Source organism: Lontra canadensis, unplaced genomic scaffold, assembly GCF_010015895.1.
Source record: "Lontra canadensis isolate GAN:19392208 unplaced genomic scaffold, GSC_riverotter_1.0 scaffold34, whole genome shotgun sequence".
In the NCBI taxonomy this organism is placed as follows: domain Eukaryota; kingdom Metazoa; phylum Chordata; class Mammalia; order Carnivora; family Mustelidae; genus Lontra; species Lontra canadensis.
The window spans coordinates 12,156,260-12,176,383 of record NW_022631028.1 but is presented as its reverse complement, the minus strand read 5'-3'; the positions used below and the strand labels follow the sequence as shown (position 1 = coordinate 12,176,383).

General features: G+C 39.3%; 1 protein-coding gene across 10 annotated transcripts in view; it reads right to left on the bottom strand.

Annotated features, from left to right (window-relative positions):
* The window catches only part of CHL1 (cell adhesion molecule L1 like), a 207,008-nt gene that overhangs the window by 28,397 nt on the left and 158,487 nt on the right, over positions 1–20,124 (bottom strand). For all 10 annotated transcript variants that reach the window (XM_032867423.1, XM_032867421.1, XM_032867420.1 and 7 more), the window contains 6 exons: positions 13,979–14,110; positions 8,406–8,546; positions 7,740–7,851; positions 5,612–5,778; positions 2,971–3,136; positions 106–230 (listed from right to left, as the gene is read on the bottom strand). In XM_032867423.1, the coding sequence (XP_032723314.1) occupies positions 106–230; positions 2,971–3,136; positions 5,612–5,778; positions 7,740–7,851; positions 8,406–8,546; positions 13,979–14,110 (843 nt within the window). The remainder of the gene's footprint in view (positions 1–105; positions 231–2,970; positions 3,137–5,611; positions 5,779–7,739; positions 7,852–8,405; positions 8,547–13,978; positions 14,111–20,124) is intronic.

Here is a 20,124-nt window from a genome sequence, read left to right as displayed (position 1 = left end):
TATACATGCAGGGACTCAAATAATTGTGGCTTTAATGGCCTAAGAACAATAGAATTTAATCAGTGGTGGGGAAGAAATGAAGAGATTCCTCATTAGTGCACTTACCGAGGACAGTTACTTGAGTTACATCAGTGACACTATCCAAAGCAGTGTGAGCTGAACAGGAGTAAATACCTTGGTCCTCTGAGGTGACATTAGATATAGTCAGATTAGCTCCATCGATAATTATCCTGCCAGTAAAAAAAAAAAAAAAAAAAAAAAAAAAAAGTAAATGATGGGGGTGAAAAAAAAAAAAAACATATATTCAAAAATATATATTCCCCATGGGGAAAAATCAAGAAAGAGTTGAAAAAACAAAACAAAACACAGCTTCACATAATGCAAATTTTATTAGAGAGCGTTAGAGTTGAAACTGAAGATGAAATGTTACTTGAACATACACAACTGTCTACACAGCCACGAAAGCTATCAGTTGGTTTTGTTTTGTTTTGTTTTAATTACCAGTCCAACCATCTGTGATGCATGGGTTAGTGACAGAACTGTGTTGCCTGGTGTTTCTAAAGACTGAACTATGTTATAATAGTTAAGATATATTGCATCATTCTTAAGATTTGTTAAGTAAGGGAATCACCTACATAGGACCAACCGGAGTTCTTCTTACAAAGGCACATTCCTGAATCGCACCCCAGATCTACAGAGTCAGTCCTGGAGTCTGGTAATCTGTATTTTTGACAAGGGTCCTTTTTCTTCATCCCTCTACTTCACAGGCAGAACGCCCATCTGGGAAATCTGATAACAACTGCACTGTGATGTATTTGAACAGTAGAGGGCAGACTAGTACCTCTTTTTTGCAAATCATTGGCCACTAGCTTTTTATCTTTTGCTCTATTTTGCCAATTTCTGATCCAGTTTAGCACGTGAAAATTTCTTTACTATAAATTACAACCTTTTACCCTATACCAGTGTATTGTCAACTTAACTATTTAAGCACTTTTAGGAAAATTAAGTTCCACTAAATCAAAATATATTAACGAGAGTTTGTTATGTAGTTGAAATAATGTCCTTGCAGAAAGGGAGAGACACGCTTATATAATTGACATTTATTTCTCTCTCTTTCTTTCTTTCTTTCTTTCTTTCTTTCTTTCTTTCTTTCTTTCTTTCATAATTGACATTTCTGATGTAAAACTCACTTTATCTCTTCCCAGGTAAAAGCCTCTGGCCCCCAGCCTACTACCAATAAGAAGGTGTCCTAGCAGAAGGTGAGAGACAGGAGCTTACTAATCGTTCCCTAGAAATTCAGCAGATAAATGTGATCTCAGCTCCCTGTTATAATTCCACGCCTGCTCCAGTCCCCAGTCAACCCCAGCAGCAAGAGTTACTCCCAGCCTTCCCTACTCCAGAGACCTCTTCTAAGACATTCTAGCTAAGGTTACTGTTCCTCACCCTACCCTAGGGAAAACTGGCGGAATATCTGTGTCACTTGCTTTGCTCCCTGAGATAGCCAGAGGTTCATTTGAGTGTCAGCCCTAGTATCTTACAGAAACTATTCAACAGGGTCACACAGAGGATGTTTGGAGTTTCTGGGATCAGGGCCTAAATATGCAGGTCACATCACTTACTAGGCACCAGTCTCTGACTCTCTTTTTGGCTGTAGGCCAGAGATCATATGCAAGACCCCAGGCAACTAGGCAGTTGTGACAAAAGAGGGAGAGCATGGAGAGATCCCAGCAGTTGATAGATCGACTAAGACCTAACCTAAAGGTGAAGATCACTGTTGCAATGTGTAGTCTTTTAGGTCAATAATTAATCTCCTCTTGTTTCATTGACAACTAGTTGTTAATACCTACACTCCTTTCCACAAACTCTTAAGTATACAGGAAGGATGAGACGGAATCAATTAAGTAGCCAGCTGAGACCAAAGCCCCTGCACAGAGGTGGTGCAAGCGCCGTGTGCGCGCGCGCACACACACACACACACACACACACACACACAATAGGGGCCAAGCAGGTACGAGACATGAGATAAGCCGTCACATGTCTGCAAACATTAGCACAAATCATGAGAGCGAAACTGAACTGAGCACTTAGTGTTTTCTAAGTGCTTGGTATGTTAATACTCATAATAACCTTATGAAGGTATCTGAAGAATGTAACATTAAGGCATAAAGAAGCTATGTGGCTGGTCTCAAGTCAGAGACACAAGAAGTAACTAAGCTGTGATTTAAATCCAGGCAACTGGACTCAAGGCCACGCTCCTATTTACCATCCTGCCAAAGTCTCGCCAAAGGAATGCATCTCCGATCTTCGGATTTACTTTTTCAGAATGATGAGTAACAACATAAAACCGCAGGTGAGATCTGGCTAAGGACGGTCTATTTCTAACCCCTACTCAGTCACGACACAAAACACGGGAGAGCTACCCTCTGTATGCTTTCAAAAGATAGCACAGGCAATCAGTAAATATTCTTTTCTCTTTCTCTGACGTACTTAGTATTGTCTAATGCTAGTCAGCATCTTTTCATACTTCCTCCTCTCTATATATTTTTCTGTATTCTCTACATGGAGATTAGGAGGCTTAAAAGTGTGTTTGTCAGTACTTCCTAACTGGAAGGAATGGAGGTATGACTCGGTTCTGCGTATTCATGAGGTAGACTGAGTTTGGGATGGAAACAGGTGATGGGCAGGGTCTCCTCCAGATACCCCTCACACACCCGGAGTGGGCTCTGTTTCCTGCGTTAACAGGAGGGTACACATTCCATAAAAAGTCAGCAGCAAAAGAAGCAGTTAACCATGTGGGAGAAAAGTGAAACTGTGCACGGCATCACCTTTTAAATCCTGCTGTGAAGACTGAAATGTATTCATCACTTTTGGTATTTTAATTCCGTGTGAACACTTTCACAGCTATTTTTTTTCAAGTGCTCAGTATTAATCCCAAGCCCATATGATGACAGAGCATAACCCCTTCCCTACCTGCCATCCTCTGTGGCATTAATTTCAAAGGCTTCTCCATTCTTACTCCAGGTCAGCTTCAAAGTCTGCTTCAAATGTGGGTCACACGTGCTCTCACAATATAATTCAAGTGCATGCAATCTGGGGACACGAGGATTCTTAGGAGCAACTTGAAGTTTTGTAGCATCTGTTTTTACCAAACAAAGAGACTAGTGAGATGCATACATCCCCGCTTACTTTGCAATCAAGTGCCTGCAATTTAATCAACCACAATCATCGACGGAATAGTCATGTCTTCGAAGACACAGTGTTTGCTGCGCTGTGATTTCTTGACATCATATTTCTGTTTTCTTTCCGTCAGGCCTGGACCTCTGAGAAATTAGGGTGAAAGTACTAATTAATATCTTAGAAATTCCCCTTACTTACTTCTTCGGCAAAAGGAGTAAGATGAGTGGGAGCAAACAAATGTCTCTAGAGGTTGAAAAATAATAATTTCTCTCTCTATTGTTTCTGGTCATGGGATCACACCACCATAAGGGAAAAAAAGGAAATTAATTGATCTTCTATTAATGTGTTTATTAATAATTCAGATACTGGAGGTTAAATAATAAAGCCCATGCGTAGGTGATCTATCAACATGAAGGTGGGAAATTAGAACATAAGCCCAGTGAAGAAGAGGCGGTGTCTGTTTTGTTACATGAAGTATCCACACAGCCCAGAAGGGACCCTGTATGTAGCAAGTACTCAACACATATTTGTTGAAATTCTTGTTGAATGAGGTACAGAGAGTGATATTTTAAAAGTAAATTAGTGGTATCCACAATATGTAGCTCAAAAATCTAGCTTCACATTCAAATATATCAAATAAACTAAATTCAATTTCAAATCAAATAAATTAAAAAGAATCACATTTGGCTGTCTTAAAAAACATTTCCTCATTATGACTGTTTCAAAATATAGGATCCTTACTCCTAGAGGCTGTATTAAGGGGAGATATACTTTACCCTGCTGTACCACTTGGTAACCCTCTCAGAGATCAAGTCTCTCATAAGCTGACCTCCAATTCCACAGTATGTTTAACATTCACTATTTATATGTTACTACATGTACCGATTGAAAACTGAAAGTGAGAAAAAAAATTGATTATTCGGTATCCCAAGCATGAAGCTGGAAGAAATTATTTAACTGAATTAATTTTAAGTGACTCATTAAACATCTACTCCTATTTCTAAATTTAAAGTCAGAAATTCACTTATTAATAATAACTGATACCATTTAATAAACCACCTATCCAATTGACCAGGACCTCTACAAATACTACTATTTTCACCTTCCAGAGAACATAAGGCTAAAATGAAATTAAGCAACACTGAAATTTCCCAACTGGTAAGGGGTTGAAGCTAGAATCTGAAACTAAGTTTGATGGCGACCAAAGTTCTTGCTTTCAAACACTGTAAGATGTAGACTCTCATTCAACTCTACTCCAGAAATTTCTTTTTTATATGCAAAAATTGTGTTTTAATCATTCACGGATAAGATTCCTATATATGCCTTACATATAAAGTGGGTGTTTAGAGCAGATGAAACATTCATGACCCTGTCCATCTCTCTGTCATTTACAGTTCTGGGGTCCACTCTGGGCCAAGCGCTGCATAGGGCGATAGGAAAGTTAAGGTTCATTTGGATTCCAGGCTTCTTTCTCTCTCTTTGACTTCGAATCTGACTGAGTCGCTAAACTTTTATACAGGTTGGTTTTATAAAGTCTAAAAAAGAATCATCTTCACGGACTTCACAAGGGCATTTTGAAAATTGTCCATGACATAAACATGTGGGCAGACATCTGAAGAGAGTATCTTTGTGCTTTAAAAAAATATAGTTCAGGGGCTGGCATGTTGGATACATGGTACAAAAAGGGTACATAAAAGGTACAAAAAGAAACAAATACTATAGAAGAATATAAGAAAAACAAGGAACAGAGGGCATGTGTGTGAAGAGAGAGAGAAGAATATCAGGAAACCCATGAAAACGGTGACTCAACAAATACACTTGCCATCTAGCAGCAGCAGGAGCCGGCTATGATAATGACATGTCACAGAGAATATAGATCCTCCCTATAATCACTGTGGGGTCTCTCTACTATATTTTCCTGAAAAGGATTTTTGGAGCAATTTTAAAAAGCAAAATACTAGTGAAACCTAGGACTTTCTTCTGAAGAGAGAAAAAAATGCAAAGCTGTTTATGATGCAAGAAGAAAGCAAAAAAATCTTCTGTCCTATCACGCCCCGGTCTTTATTAAGTTGAACTTTTATGGATTTGTGAGATTTTTAGCTCCAAGGGTTGATTGCTGAGACATTATGTTGAATGGGTTACTGAAACAAAATATAGCCAGAGAAACATCCTCAAATAGTGCATTTTAAATTGTTGCCAGTCATCCCCCAAATACCTAAGTCCCTCTTAAAATTGTAAGAAGCCGTGAACACATCATCAGCATATCCTATAATTTTTGTGACGGTCTTATCGATGAAACACAATCTGGGAGTTTTGAAATACAGTCTAAAAACTTTAACAGGCACTCAATAAGTCATACAGTTTCATCTGGGAAAAGGAAGACAAGCTGAACCCATGTGAGAATTCATGCAAAGTAAAACCAAAATAAAAATACTTCTAATATCCAAGGTGGCCGTGACTGCAGTTTTTCCTTTAGCATTTTCAACCCAACAAGAGTATGAGCCAGCATCATCTTCTGTGGTGTTGTTGATCTGCAATGTGCCATTTTCATGGACATGGTACCGTCTACCTTCAAGAGGTTTCGCCTCCTCCACTTTCTGCCTATGAACACAGAAAGGGGCATAAATCAATTTGAGATGTGACAGAACTGTAGACTCTTTCTGAAATGGGTTGCTGATGTCATTCAAGCTTACCCTTTCTTCAGGAGCTCCGGAGACCTTATGAAATGTTCCACTGGGGTTTATCTTTTTCCCAGAATGGGTCCTAGCCAAGGTGTATATCTGATCTGACCAGACAGACTGTGGCTAGAGGAAATTCAGTCCATACTCTATGCTTCTGCTGTATTTCTTGCAGCTATAAGGACCATTTTTGCATCTGTCCTCACAGCTTAATAAATATTTTCTGGTGTATTGATGGTGAACTCTTTAGTTAATGATCGCTTCAGGGTACTAAATGGGAAAGCTAGTAATTGAAAGAGATAATGAACCTTCTGAACCTCCTGCCGTCCTGGGGGGACATTGGTCATTCAGAAATATTACAGGCCAGGAAGTAGTTCCTGTCCTGTGGACATGGATTACATTTGCCCTTATCAACCCAGAGTCATTTTCTCCTACATTCATCCATTTTCTGAGCATTTGCTGCCAAATCTTGATTTACCCAGTACACTGCACAATAAGAGGCTCTGCTGGAACCAAAAAAAAAAAAAAAAAAAAAAAAATCAGAGGGTAAACTCTGGCTGCCATTCACGTAGGACTTTCCAGAGCTCGGCACTAGGGTAAGGCCAGTGAGGCACTTGCCTCAGAGGCAAAATGTAAGGATTGCCAAAAAAATCTCAGGACTCAAGATAAATAATGTTTTATTTTTACTTATTTATTTTTTAAAGATTTTATTTATTTGTCATAGAGAGAGCGCACAAGCAGGGGAAATGGCAGGCAGAGCAAGAAGCAGGCTCTCCGCTGAGCAGGGAGCCCGATGTAGACTCAATCCCAGGACCCTGGGACCATGACCTGAGCCAAAGGCAACCACTTAACCAACTGAGCCACCCATGTGTCCCAAGATAAATAATATTTTAATGGAGTATTTTTTAAAAATAAAAGCATTAAAAAAATCCACGATGAGCAAAATATCCAGTCTTTAAATAAAGAGGGGATCTGACCTGTATTTGCCTCTCCCTCCTCACTCTAATCTCAGCCCTGCGGAGCCATGGCAGGCTTATTTAGGAACAGTGCTTCCAAGCTTCTCTGGTGAAGTAAGAAATATGGCAGATCCACAAGAGGTATCTGGACTTATTACACCAATTGATATATTGAAATAAAATTCAAAAAACATGTTGGAAAAGTTTTAAGCATATGTGTTTGGAGTCGAATGCATGCTTAGGTAATTATTTGGAAAAGACCCAAAACGACAACAAAAAAGTACGGTTAAGTCTGAACAGCACAGGTGTGAGCTGTGTGGGTCCACCTGTATATGAATTATTTTCAATTAAATATATTGGAGAAATTTTTGGAAATACACAACCACCTGAAAGAACTCACAAACTGTGTAGGCCTAGAAATATAGAAAAACATTTAAGAAAAAGAGCTATTATTATAACAATATAGTATGTGATACATATAACATATGAAATGTGTGTTGATCAATTATATTATGGGTGAGACTTCTGGTCAACTATAGGCTATTAGTAGTTAAGTTCTGGGGGAGACAAAAGTTTTCAGTTGCAAGGGGGAGCAGCCCCAACCTCCACAATGTCGAACGGTCAGCTGTGATAGATGACTTTTGATAAACCCATAATGAAAAACCAAATCTATCTGTAAAATCGTCTTGGTAATCACTTCAATTCTTTGCTTTCCTTTGTAAGCAGAAATGGCTCTCCCTAATCTCCCCAGGAGAGAAAAATCCTACACATCTAGTCAACAGTTTAGGGAGAGGTAGGTAATTAAGTTTGCTCCCTTATTTCTCAGAGGCACTGGCCACATGTAACAGCAGCCTGTCAAATGATGGATGAAGACACAAGGTGAAATCCACCACTGACCTTCTCTCAAGAAAACCTTGTACCAGCTTACCAGGACACCGTTGCCTCAGGTGAAGCAAAGAACTCGCAGTGTAAGAGAGCACTGTACCCAACCACCGTCGCATAGTTCTCTCCATCTTCGGTTTGTATCAGTGGACGGACATCTATTTGAAAATGACATAAATACGGTTGTCAACATTCATGTAAAAAATAATGTGCACACCTTAGGTTTTTCTGTATTCTAGTCATATTAACAGAAAGGGGAGACAGCTGAATACTGCAGTATATATTCCTGAATTAGAAAAATATGCAAATTCAGTCCATTTTTGAAAGTATAATTTTAGAGGCGCCTGGGTGGTTCAGTCGGTTAAGAGTCTGACTCTTGATTTTGGCTCAAGTCATGATCTCAGGGTCATGAGATCGAGTCCTGCATCAGGCTCTGTGCCGAGTGGGTAGTCTGCTTAAGATTCTCTCTGTCCCTCTGTCCCTCACCCCACTCGTGTGCTCGCACACGCTCACACAAACACACACTCTCTCTCTCAAAAATATAAAGAAAAAAGAAAGTATAATTTTAGTATGGAAGCCAATGCCCAAATGTAAGGTGAAAGGTACTTTGATGATATTCCTCCCAAGTTTTATGTGTCTGGAATTCAGCCTACTGGTGTGCATGACCTTGAACATCTTTCCTTAGAAAACAGCAGGTAAACAGTCTACTTACCTACAACGTCGATATTGGCATTGGCAAGGATAGTGCCATGGACATTTGAGGCTTCACACTGGTACACAGCAGTGTGATTTGGTTGCAGGTTGGTAAAACTGATTTCCCTGGGGGAGACAACATCACCAGCAAATGGATTTTCTGCAAGAGATTAAAGAATGTCAGTTTGATAAAAAATAGGACATAAAATATTTATATGCCATTTATTAAATGTGTCACACAGTATTTATATTTTAAGACCAGTTTAGGGTGAATAATAGTTCACTGAAGCCAATTTGTAGAATTTCTTTGCATCAACCACGGGCTTTTCTTTCCAGACCCTTCTCCAATTTCAATCTTCCTTCAGATTAATATTTATTGCTAAAATATTTGTTGATCTCTAGATCATTGCCTCTCCCTATCCAAACCCATAAATAAAATTTCAGATTTTCTGTTCAGCACTCAAGTCCCACTATAACTAAACCTCACTTACTCTTATATGTTTAGGTCCTGATACTGCCAATACAAATCACATGATCAGCATGGAGCGAGCCCCCCAGTCCACCAACACTGGCTCCTTTGTTCCCCATTTGACACTTCTGTTCCTCTATATGATTGTTCTTCCCCATGCCATTTTCTGATCTATATCATTTGTTTCAATTGTCTTGCTTTGCCATTTAACCACTTGGATACACAGCTCATATATTTTGTTTTCTCACAGTAAGGGTAAATACTTCTTGAGATCAGGGGCTAGATTTCCTATGTTTTGGCAATAAATCCTGACCCAGGTATAATTCTGGAAATATCTTTGGGAAATTAGAAAATCTAATATTTCAAGTACGTTTATTAAGGGTCAAAGAACTCTGTTGGAAACAGCATACGCGCTCTCACGAACACGGCTCAGAACCTGCTAGATTAGCACTAACACGGCCATTGTAGAAGGAGGGACTGGATTTTGGAGAAATGAATGACATATGCCAAATCCTGTGGCCTTGTTATGACACTACAAACAAGCAGTGTAAAGGAAATATTAGCTAGGAATGATGACTGAGGGGCACAGATGTCAAAATTTTTAATTTAAGTAACATTACAAGGGGCACCTGGGTGGCCCAGTCAGTTGAGCATCCAACTCTTGATTTTGGTTAGGGTCATGATCTCAGGGTCATGAGATCAATCACCACGCTGGGCTGAGCGTGGAGCCTGCTTAAGATTCTCTCTCCCTCCCTCTGCCCCTTCCTGCTCTCACTTTTTCTCTTTCTAAATATAAATAAAAATTTTTTAAAAACCTGAAAAAAATAAATGACATTACAAGATTACCAAGAAACCTATTTTTTTCCTTATTGTGTCTCTATTGTGTGTGTGTGTGTGTCTATTTTTTTAAAAAAAAAGATTTTATTTATTTATCTGAAAGAGAGAGCATGAGCAGGGGGAAAGGGCAGAGGGAGAAGCAGACTCCCTGGTGAGCAGGGAGCCCAAAGTGGGGCTCCATCCCAGCACTCCAGGACCATGACCTGAGCCAAAGGCAGACACTTAACTGACTGAGCCACCCAGGAGCCCTTATTGTATCTCTATTATACAAAATAGTGACTATACTAAGTTTTGATTTATAGAAAACATAGAGTATTGCTTATTAAAATAGAAGATTTTTTGTATACATTTGGTAGTCAAAAATGAACAAAATTTTACACTTGACTGTGAACTCCACATAGACAGGACCTTGTCTGTGCATTGTATACAGTTTCCCCAGTGCCTGCTTTTAGGCACAGAGGAGGCAGCTGGAAAATATTTCCTGAAATGATGGAAAACCATTTATGTTGGGTGGCATTTTATTCCTGGAAGGTCTTTGTGGTAGGCAGAGTAAGAGCCCCCAACAGATACCCATGTTCTAATTTCTACCACTACAAAATATTATACCTTCCGTGGCAAAAGGGACTTTGCAGAGATGATTAAGGACCTTGTAATGGAGGTATTATCCTGGATTATCTAAGTGGCCCCCATGTAATTACATGGCTCCTTACAATCAGAGAAGCTTCCTTGGCTGTGGCCAGAGAAAGGGAGACGGGGCTAGGATAGGATGGTCAGATATGCAATGATGCTGACTTTGGAGATGGAGAGTCATGTGCCAAGGACTGTGGTCTGTCTCTAGGAACAGGAAAAGACAAGGAAAGGGGTTCTCTCCTAGTCCCTTCAGAAGGGAACACAGCATGGCTGACACCCTGAGTTCAGCCCAAGGAGGTTTGGCTAGACTCCTAATCTATAGATTGTAAATTAATACATGTCTACTGTCTCAAGCCACTAAATTAGTGATCATTTGTATAGCAAGAGTAGAAAATTGGTACAAACCTGCAGGGCAGTTTATCTCTTGAGAATGGCCAGGATGAGTTGTTCTCTGAAGTTCTTTAAGGCTGCAGAGGACTGAAGCTCTGACCTGATTCTGCATGCCCACACGGACACCCAGATCTACAACTTACAAAGCTCACCCCATCATTACCTTTAAACTCCTTATGTCATCTGCCGATGGTAAACCCTGATTCAACAGCATTACAAAAAGAAGAAATGAAACTATAGCCTTAGATTTGAGATGACACAGAGCTAATAAGCATGGCTCCACACTGCCCTTCAGGAGAGGCATGGCAACTAGAGAGCGTTGCTGCATATGGGCCAAGGATAACAAGAGCTCCTGGTATTCAAGAAAGCCAGTTCTGCATCAACATCAAGCAAAACACACTAGTGCTGTCATCAGCTGTCCTTGGTCAGCTCAGTGGGTGAGAATGCAGTAAATATGGTGGGAGAAACTTCAGCTCTGACACTTAATCATTTCTGGGTTCCATGTCTAGCTCTAAATATACTGGGGTTGTGTCCTCAATTAAGTAGCATGACTTCCCTGAAACCTTTGTTGCCACACGGGCAAACTGGAGAATAAAAAAAATAAAAATAAAAAATCTCTTCTGCAGGGCTTGTAAGAAAGCTCACAGATACTGCATGCAAAGTATTTAGAAAAAAGTTAGGACTGCTACCAATACTAGTAACCCGTTTCATTGAATTTTGAAATACTGCATATAAAGTATACAGAATTGCTAGACCTATAAGCTCAGAGAGATTTCAGATCCTTTAGTTGGCCAACCATCACCAAGCATCCCAACCTATAGATGGTTACTACCATTTGTAGGGGAGCAAGGAGAGCTGTGGTCTAGAGCTGTGGAAGGAACCCTGACCTCAGACTGTGAAGATGTGGCACTGGTTCTCTATCCGCCATTATTCAGCTGTGCTGTCTTGTGTACGTTTATTTTCAGCCTTAACCTCCCCATCCCGGAACAAACCTACTGGCTCTACTTTGAGAAGACATCCAGAACCTCACCATTACTACCACCAACCTAGCCCTCAGCTCTAGGGTCTTTCAGGCCACTTCTAGCTGGAGTAGTCATGCAGTCGCTTCTCCATTCGGTGGTTGGAACAATCTTTTGTTAATAGATTAGATCACATCGTTCCTCTGCTCGAGACCCTCCATGTTATTTACAACAAAATCACCGTCTCCAGGCAGGCTTTCACCTTGATATGCATGAGAGGCCCGTGCCTGCTGACTGATATCACATCCTAGCACTGCCCACTCACTCAGCTTCAACCACCCCGGACTCCTTGCTTGACATCAACACTCTGAACACACCTCAGGGTCTTTGCACTCACTGACCTCTTTACCCTGAAAGCTTTTCCACACATATTTCCATGGCCACCTCCCTCGCCTCCTTCAGGCCTTCTCCTTAAAGGTAAATCACCACAGGGGGCTTACTAGTATTATCTTAAAATAAAGTAGCAACTCTAGGTCCTGAACTATTACACTCAGCCCTTACTCAGCTATTTTTTATTTACCACACTAAGCACACGTTTACGTGCTTGTCTATTGATTGACTCTCCCGGCTAGGTTCATTTTATTCACAGCTACCTCCCAAGCAATAAGGCCAGTCAGCACCTGGCACAAAGAACGTGTTCAATAAATATTACTGAATGAAAGAATCAATTGCTTAAATATGAATAATTGTATCTCCATTAAAGAATGTTCATTTGGGGATTCAAAGCAATATGTGAATGTCCTTCATAAATAGTCAAGTGCCATTCAGATAGACAATTTTATGATTTTATGGTCCAGAGAATCTGCATTCCTTATTTCAGCATCATCAACATTCTTTATAAACAACAATTGTTTTCATTTCCCTCGGATCTACCTGAAGTCTCTTCTCTCATTTCTTAGTCTGCTCTCTTGAGGAGATGACAAAAAAAATCTCAAATTTGAGGATATTAATAATGACGGCAAAGGTTTCCTGAGTGCTTGCTATATGACAACAATAACAGTAAACAATAGTTTAGCAGTGTCCCTGTCCTGAGCATTCTCTGCATGGTATTTTCTTTAATCCACATAACAACCCAAGAGTTGCTGCAATTTTTATGCCCATTTTACTGATGAGGAAGCAGGTTTTAAGAGAGTCAGTAATAGGCCCCATCACACAACTAGTAAATGGTGGAGCCTAGAAGCAAACAGAGGCATTCTGGCCCCAGAGTTTATAAACTACCACAGTGTTCTACAGATAAGCCACTATCCTAGGTGGTTGACCTTATTTACCTCATTCAATCACAACCAACTACCATTAGCTCTGTTGTGCTGTTAAAAAACTAAAGCTTTGGGAGATTCAGTAAACAGCTCGAGATCACACCCCTGGGAAGGTACACAGCCTAGATGGGTCTATCGACCACCTGGATATCTACCCTTGACATGAGTGGGTCCAGGACAAAAGAGACTTAGGAAAGCAACAGATAACAAAGTAAACACTGAAAATTAAGATAATCAACTGACAAATTTGTTCTATCCTACTTTCACAAAGACATTCAAACTGACCAGACCTCTAGGTTCAAATTGAAAATTTTTGGACTTCTCAGAATTCCTTGCTGGAAATGGTATAGCAACAATCGGTCTTCAGCCTTTATGCATCCCCTGTGGGAGGGCTCAGAGTTGACTGGACAGGGGATTTTCTGGTCTTGGGTACTACTGGAGCTCCACTGAGAACATGTAGAGAGCCAGGGGTAGGGGACATGCGTCCAAGCTCTGCAGGTCTCACTGGCCCTGTGAATTCCTCAAATAATAGAGGAGGCCAGCATGACCAAAGGATGGTCAGAGTAGGCGCTTGTAGAGCAGAACCCAGGGCAGGGTTGCTGTTGCCTTTGTCTACAGTAAGTCCTTGACTTCCAACCTATGCTCCCAACCACTAGGTCACTGCACCTATTTCTCCTCAAGGAGAGAGAAAGTGATGGGCTTTCCTCCTTGGATTCTCTTTCTCATTCACCCGCTTTATTTTTTTAACCATATTTTTATATACAATTAATGTAATGACCCAATGAATACGAATATTATTTATGGCTTCTCCATAAATTGGAGCATAAATCAAAATGCTTAGAAAGACACGATTTTGGATTCCCTGGCTGGTTCTGTCCTGATAGCCCAGCCACTTCCCACCTGCATTTTTACACGAACGCAGGGTGTCCGACTATCAACCATCCCAGCACGCCACTGCCTTCAGCACTGAATCAGAAGTGTTTTCACTTACTGTCGATTGGGGAGCCATTGACTCTCCACTTGATCGTGGGCTCAGGTTCTCCTTCTGCCTCACATAACAAGATACCGCTGCTCCCAGTGCTATACACACCACTCTGAGGTTTCTTTGTCCAGTGAGGAGGCTCTGGAAGTAAAGTGAAGAGATCATGAGTGATTTTATCTGTGTCAGAAGGTCCAAACATGTTAAGACCTGTATTTCTATAATGCACCAGCAGATGGCAGACACAATAAAGTGGTGAACGCTAGCTCTTTTTGGTACTTGCTCTGTAAGGCAAGGTGGGCACTGTTTTTGTGTTATAAGCTGTGTGTGTATGTGTACATGTGTGATCTAATTTGGACTTTTTGCATGTATAATAAAATCAGCATATATACAATCACTTTATTCGGCAACACAAGTATCTATCCCATTAACAGAAAATGAAGGAGGGATAAGCAGATGGTTAAGTTTATTTAGTGCTGGCTACAGCTTATTTTCAAGCTGCAGCAAGGCATCTGACAAGGCTGATATTCGGTAAACGTATTTTCAGAATTTTTAAATGAAATTAAAATGTTCAGCATTTATCTTAAATATTTCCTAATGATTTTGTAGCATTTATATATCCATATTTACTTATCTATTTTAAAAATTTGGGAAACATGATTTTCCTAGAGATTATTTTTTTGTAAGGCAGGGAGAAGGAAGCCTAAAAGCAATATTTAGCTTATCGTCCTCAAAACAATGGGGGGAAAAGGTGTATTTAAATCACTTGCATCTTCACATGCCCTAATGCTCCAATAGTATAATTCTAAGTGGTGTTTCAGGACAGAATGAGACATTTGTCTTTAGTGCAAATATTACCGTCCTACTTTGTCACCTTAAGTATATTACTATGTCAGGAGTGAATAAAAGATTTAGATTAAAGTGTGGATGGTTTGGATAATTTGATTCCAGAAAAAAATTGCACAATACCTGCAGGTAGCAATTCCCATTAAGTGTTGCTTGGTTATTTCCCCCAAGACGTTTTCAGATTTCCATTTTTGTCAAAAAGAAAACTCTTTTAGAGATACATATATGTGTAAATGAAAAAATGTCATTTAAATGGTTTTTACAAAAAAAAAATCTTTTTTTACAAAAAGATTATGTGAAATGAAAATGCCTATAAATGCACCAAGAAAAACAAAAATATACAAATAACCCTAGCAAATTCAAGTCCAAGCAAGAGACATGCCCTAGTAATTATCCCATGGGGTGTGGGCTTAGTTAAAAAATCTTAAATTAAAACTGTGTATTCATGGGGCGCCTGGGTGGCTCAGTGGGTTAAAAGCCTCTGCCTTCGGCTCAGGTCATGATCCCAGGGTCCTGGGATTGAGCCCCGCATCGGGCTCTCTGCTTAGCGGGGAGCCTGCGTCCCTCCCTGCCTGCTTCTCTGCCTACTTGTGATCTCTGTCAAATAAACAAAATCCTAAAACAAACAAACAAACAAAAACTGTGCATTCATAATCTATAATCTGTAAATATTTAGTCAGGTAGGTTAAAATGTAAACATTCAAATTATAAACTGCATATGACTCTCTGAGATGTGTGTGTATGTGCGGATCTATGCTCATTTTTGATGTTATTGTTACTTTTATCTTTTCAAACAACCACAATAAAATTAAGCATTTGCGCTAGAGAAAAAAGTTTCATGAACATGAAAATTTCCTTGTTTACAACAGCAAACTGAGACTATTGTTCTCAGGGCAAAAATTAAATGTAAGAGCATAAATCGTAGGGATATAATGCACAGCATGTTGACTATAGTCAACATACTGTATCGTATATTTGTATTGCTACGAGAGTAGATCTTTAAAGATCTCATCACAAGAGAAAAAAAAAAACATTTGTCACTATGTGGCCATGGATGTTAACTAGACTTAATCTGGTGATCGTTTTTTAATATATACAAATATTGAATCATTATGTTGTACACCTGAAATTAATGTTATCAATGATATTTAAAATAAATAAAGAAGATCATGTGATGATGACATTTCTTTAAATATACACGCATAAGAAAATCAGGATTTTATTTGTATTGTCATCCTACAAATATCATTAACACCTAGGTGTCCATGTTAAGCTTAAGTTATCACCCTATCCAACTCTCCTTGCAGACCAAGGACTGAGCCTTGGAGATGCCATCTAACTTGCTCAGCATCACCAAGAAAAGAAGCCCCGTTCTTTTTTTTTTTTTTTTTTTAAGATTTTATTTATTTATTTGACAGAGAGATACAGACAGAGAACACAAGGAGACAAAGCAGCAAGCAGAGGGAGAGAGAGAAGCAGGCTCTCCGCTGAGCTGGGAGCCCAATGCGGGACTCGATCCCAAGACCCCGGGATCATGACCTGAGCCGAAGGCAGCCGCTCAACCAACTGAGCCACCCAGGCACCCCAAGAAGCCCCATTCTGTGTTCTTGCCACTCCGTGGATCTGCAGACCTACAAACTGAGCAGCATTGACATCCAGTGTAAATGTGATGTTATTCCTAGTTAATTACTATTTTATTAATTTGGACCACTGATAGAAACCAAGGCCATATCGCTTTACCAACTTCCACTTTGTGCTTCCAAATCCAAGCTGCCCCGACATGTATCCCCTGGAGGGCTGATAGCAAGATTTCGTATATTCACTAGAACTCATCACTAAACTTCACCTTCCCCCTTTCGGATAAACTTTTATATATACATATAAAAGTGCTTGGACATTTGTTTTTCTACTTCTCAGATAAATGAAGAGCCAGGGTGGCCTCTTAGTCTTCCTTGGGTCACCTCTGCTTGGCACAGTGAGAACAGACACATGTGGAGTAATTATGAGTTGAACGGAAATGATAGGTCCCTCAAGGCTCCAGTGAGAAAGGCACAGGGAGGAAAGGAGGAGTCTTGGATAGGAGGGAACCACTCACTTCTAGTAATTCACAGTCTCATAATCTCATGTCTTGGTTGCACACATTTAGCTAGCTGCTATTTTGTTCACCAAAGAACACACAGTGAGCCTGAGGGCACTGGCTATGGGTCAGGATATTTTTGGTGAGTGAAGTAACGCTAGGGACATGCAGGAATAGAGAACAAACAAATGTTTTCCCAAGCTTAGAACACATAACTCTATTCCTGAAGGGTAAGATCTAGTTGAAATGATGAAAAAAATGCTCAAGGAAAGGGTCGGGGCGGGGAGGCTAAATTGGAAAATTCTGAGACAACATCATCACTGAATCCCATTCTTCTGTCTATTATCCTATGATACGTGGTAACTGATTAAAACTACTTATGTTGAAACTTTACTCATTTTGTCATAATTGTAAACAAAAAATGATAATTTCTCTATGCTGTTAAAAACTGAGATGCAAATGACTGAACATTCAGAATATAATAAGCAAGTTAATTAGAGACGTTTATCACTGTAAGGAAAATGAAGTAACATAAAATAGGAAATTTGGTATCTATGAAACAGCACGGACGCTATTTGCTTAGTAACAGATTCCTACTAAATACCTATATTCTATTAAATCACAATTGTTAGGTTCATCAAACTTGGACTTAATTGAAACTTTTTAGAAATAGCAGCTTATTTGAAAAGGAGGTTTTCTTAAGTATATCAATGAATTGCGTTTGAGTTCATGATATCTTCTTAAGATCATTATGGGTATATAACTATATACAAATGTTTTCCTATTACACTAAAATTTAAAAGTCTTAAATGATTCCAAAGTCTACTACATGAATGCTGTTGGTGAGAGTCTTTTTAAATAATTAGTTAAAATGTGATTATGGTTGGGGCACCTGGGTGGCTCAGTGGGTTAAAGCCTCTGCCTTCAGCTCAGGTCATGATCCCAAGGTCCTGGGAGCCCCGCATCAGGCTCTCTGCTCAGCGGGGAGCCTGCTTCCCCCTCTCTCTCTGCCTGCCTCTCTGTCTACCTGTGATCTGTCAAATAAATAAAATCTTTTTAAAAACGTGATTATGGTCATATTCTGATTTTTGGATTTAGAATATTTTAGATGCTATTTTAGTAGATCTCCTTATTGGATGTGTAATATTTATATCATAGATACCTAGAAAGGAAAGCTGTGCCTAGTCAAGACATCCTGGCTGTTTTTATTATAAGTATTACAGAATTTGAAAATGCTCATGGTTTTCATATTTAGGATGTTGTAACTTAAATTGCAATTTGGTTGTGTTTAGTAATAAAGAAAAAATACCACATAGACAGAATACAACATAATATATGCTTAAGCACAAATGGGTGTTTTCAGAATGGAATTGATTTTCAAGGTTCACAGTAGCATCGTTCTGTGATCCTACAATAACCCTTATTATTTCATTTGAGTTTCTAAACAAGAGACCAAAAAAAAAAAAAAAAAAAGGGAAAGAAGGTGCAGGAAAGCAGACGACAACTGAATAAAATTAAGTTCATCCATGCTTATGATTAATGAGGCTTATATTTACTGCTTTCACACTTAAAAAGAAAGAAAAACTGACTTCTTGAGCCCAGTTTGCTTTTCACTTGCATATGTGAAGAGAAACGCCTAAAACATACAACTGAGGGCACATTTAGTAGCTTCTCATTAAGGAGAAAAGATTAAATGTTCCTGATAAAAACATAATTTACATCTCAATAGTGCTAATAGCTGTTTTATGAATAGTGAGGACAATTCATTCAGGAGACCGAGATTCCTTTGGAGTCCTATAGTCAACATTTTAAATTGCGTAATTAAGTTTACATCCTTGATTTTTTTTTTTTTCTTTTTTTTTGCAACCCTTGCAATTCTTTTGAAAGCTTCAGTCCTACAGTCAAGAAAATGGTGGCCAGATTGTTAAAATATTCAGCTACCATAGCAATGTTCCAGCCATCTGGAAGGATTTCTAACAGTCAGCAACTTGGAGTAGGAGCAGTTAACAATTAGATATGTCTGGTTTGTGGTTATGCGTTTGCGCTGGGGCAGGGGTAAAAGGTTACAGAAAAATATCCCTGTTGCCTGGTGTAGCTGAATTATGTAGGAGCATCACATGATGACTAAAAATATATACACAAACTTCTCAAACTCTTCCGCTCTGAATTTCTTTGTGAATAACTTAGAGGAATATATCAGTTAGCAGCCGTTGCTATTTACGCGTAATACTGATAAAAATGAGTGATATTTCTCCTACATAGGTTTTGCTTTTTTTCAATCAAAGAAAATGATATTCCCATGTCTGGTTTTCCATTCTTCCTAACTTAACTAATCATATACATCGTGGGCTAGATCATGGAAATGCAGTGTTATTCCAAACAGCAGCACGACTAAAACAATTATCTTAATATTTACTTGTAAGTGGGATTTGTGTCTGAGTCTCCATTTTTCTCCCCATTAATTAAAACAGTCTTTTACTTAGGTGTTCCCTGCACAAACTGAAGGCTTAAGAGGTCAACTTTACTTGAATAGAAATGGGAACCCTAGAGCATCAGTCCACTAAATAGCATCCTGAAAGAGACAATTCCTTTTACTAGTTAAGCCTACACAGTACTAAGGAAGTACAAATGCAGTAATCAATCCATTAATTTTATCAATACAGTCAACCAAACCACGAAAAGAGACCTCGATATAATCAGACCCACAGAGAGCAGTCTGCGTCAATCAGGTTCATGAGATGCCTGGAGAACTTTTAGGTTCAGGGTAGGAACAGCTCCAATATCTACATGGTATGATTTGTAGATTGTTTTTATTTTATTTTATTTTTATTTTTATTTTTAATTTTTTTTTTATTTATTCGAGAGAGAGACAGAGTGAGAGAGCATGAGAGGAGAGGTCAGAGGGAGAAGCAGACTCCCCATGGAGCTGGGAGCCCGATGTGGGACTCGATCCCAGGACTCCAGGATCATGACCTGAGCTGAAGGCAGTCGCTTCACCAACTGAGCCACCCAGGTGCCCCTGTAGATTGTTTTTAAATGATGACATCATGGCCTACTTGTTTCTGTGAATACAAGAGATGATAGCTAAATCTCTACTAATTAAAAGGCTTGGGTTTACGGAGAGGACTTGAATATAATGTGTATTTTCCATCTTTTGATAGAAAGTTAGTATCTTTAGCACCCCATCTACTCTTTCCTAGTAAGTAATATATTGAATGTCATGTGCACCCAAGAT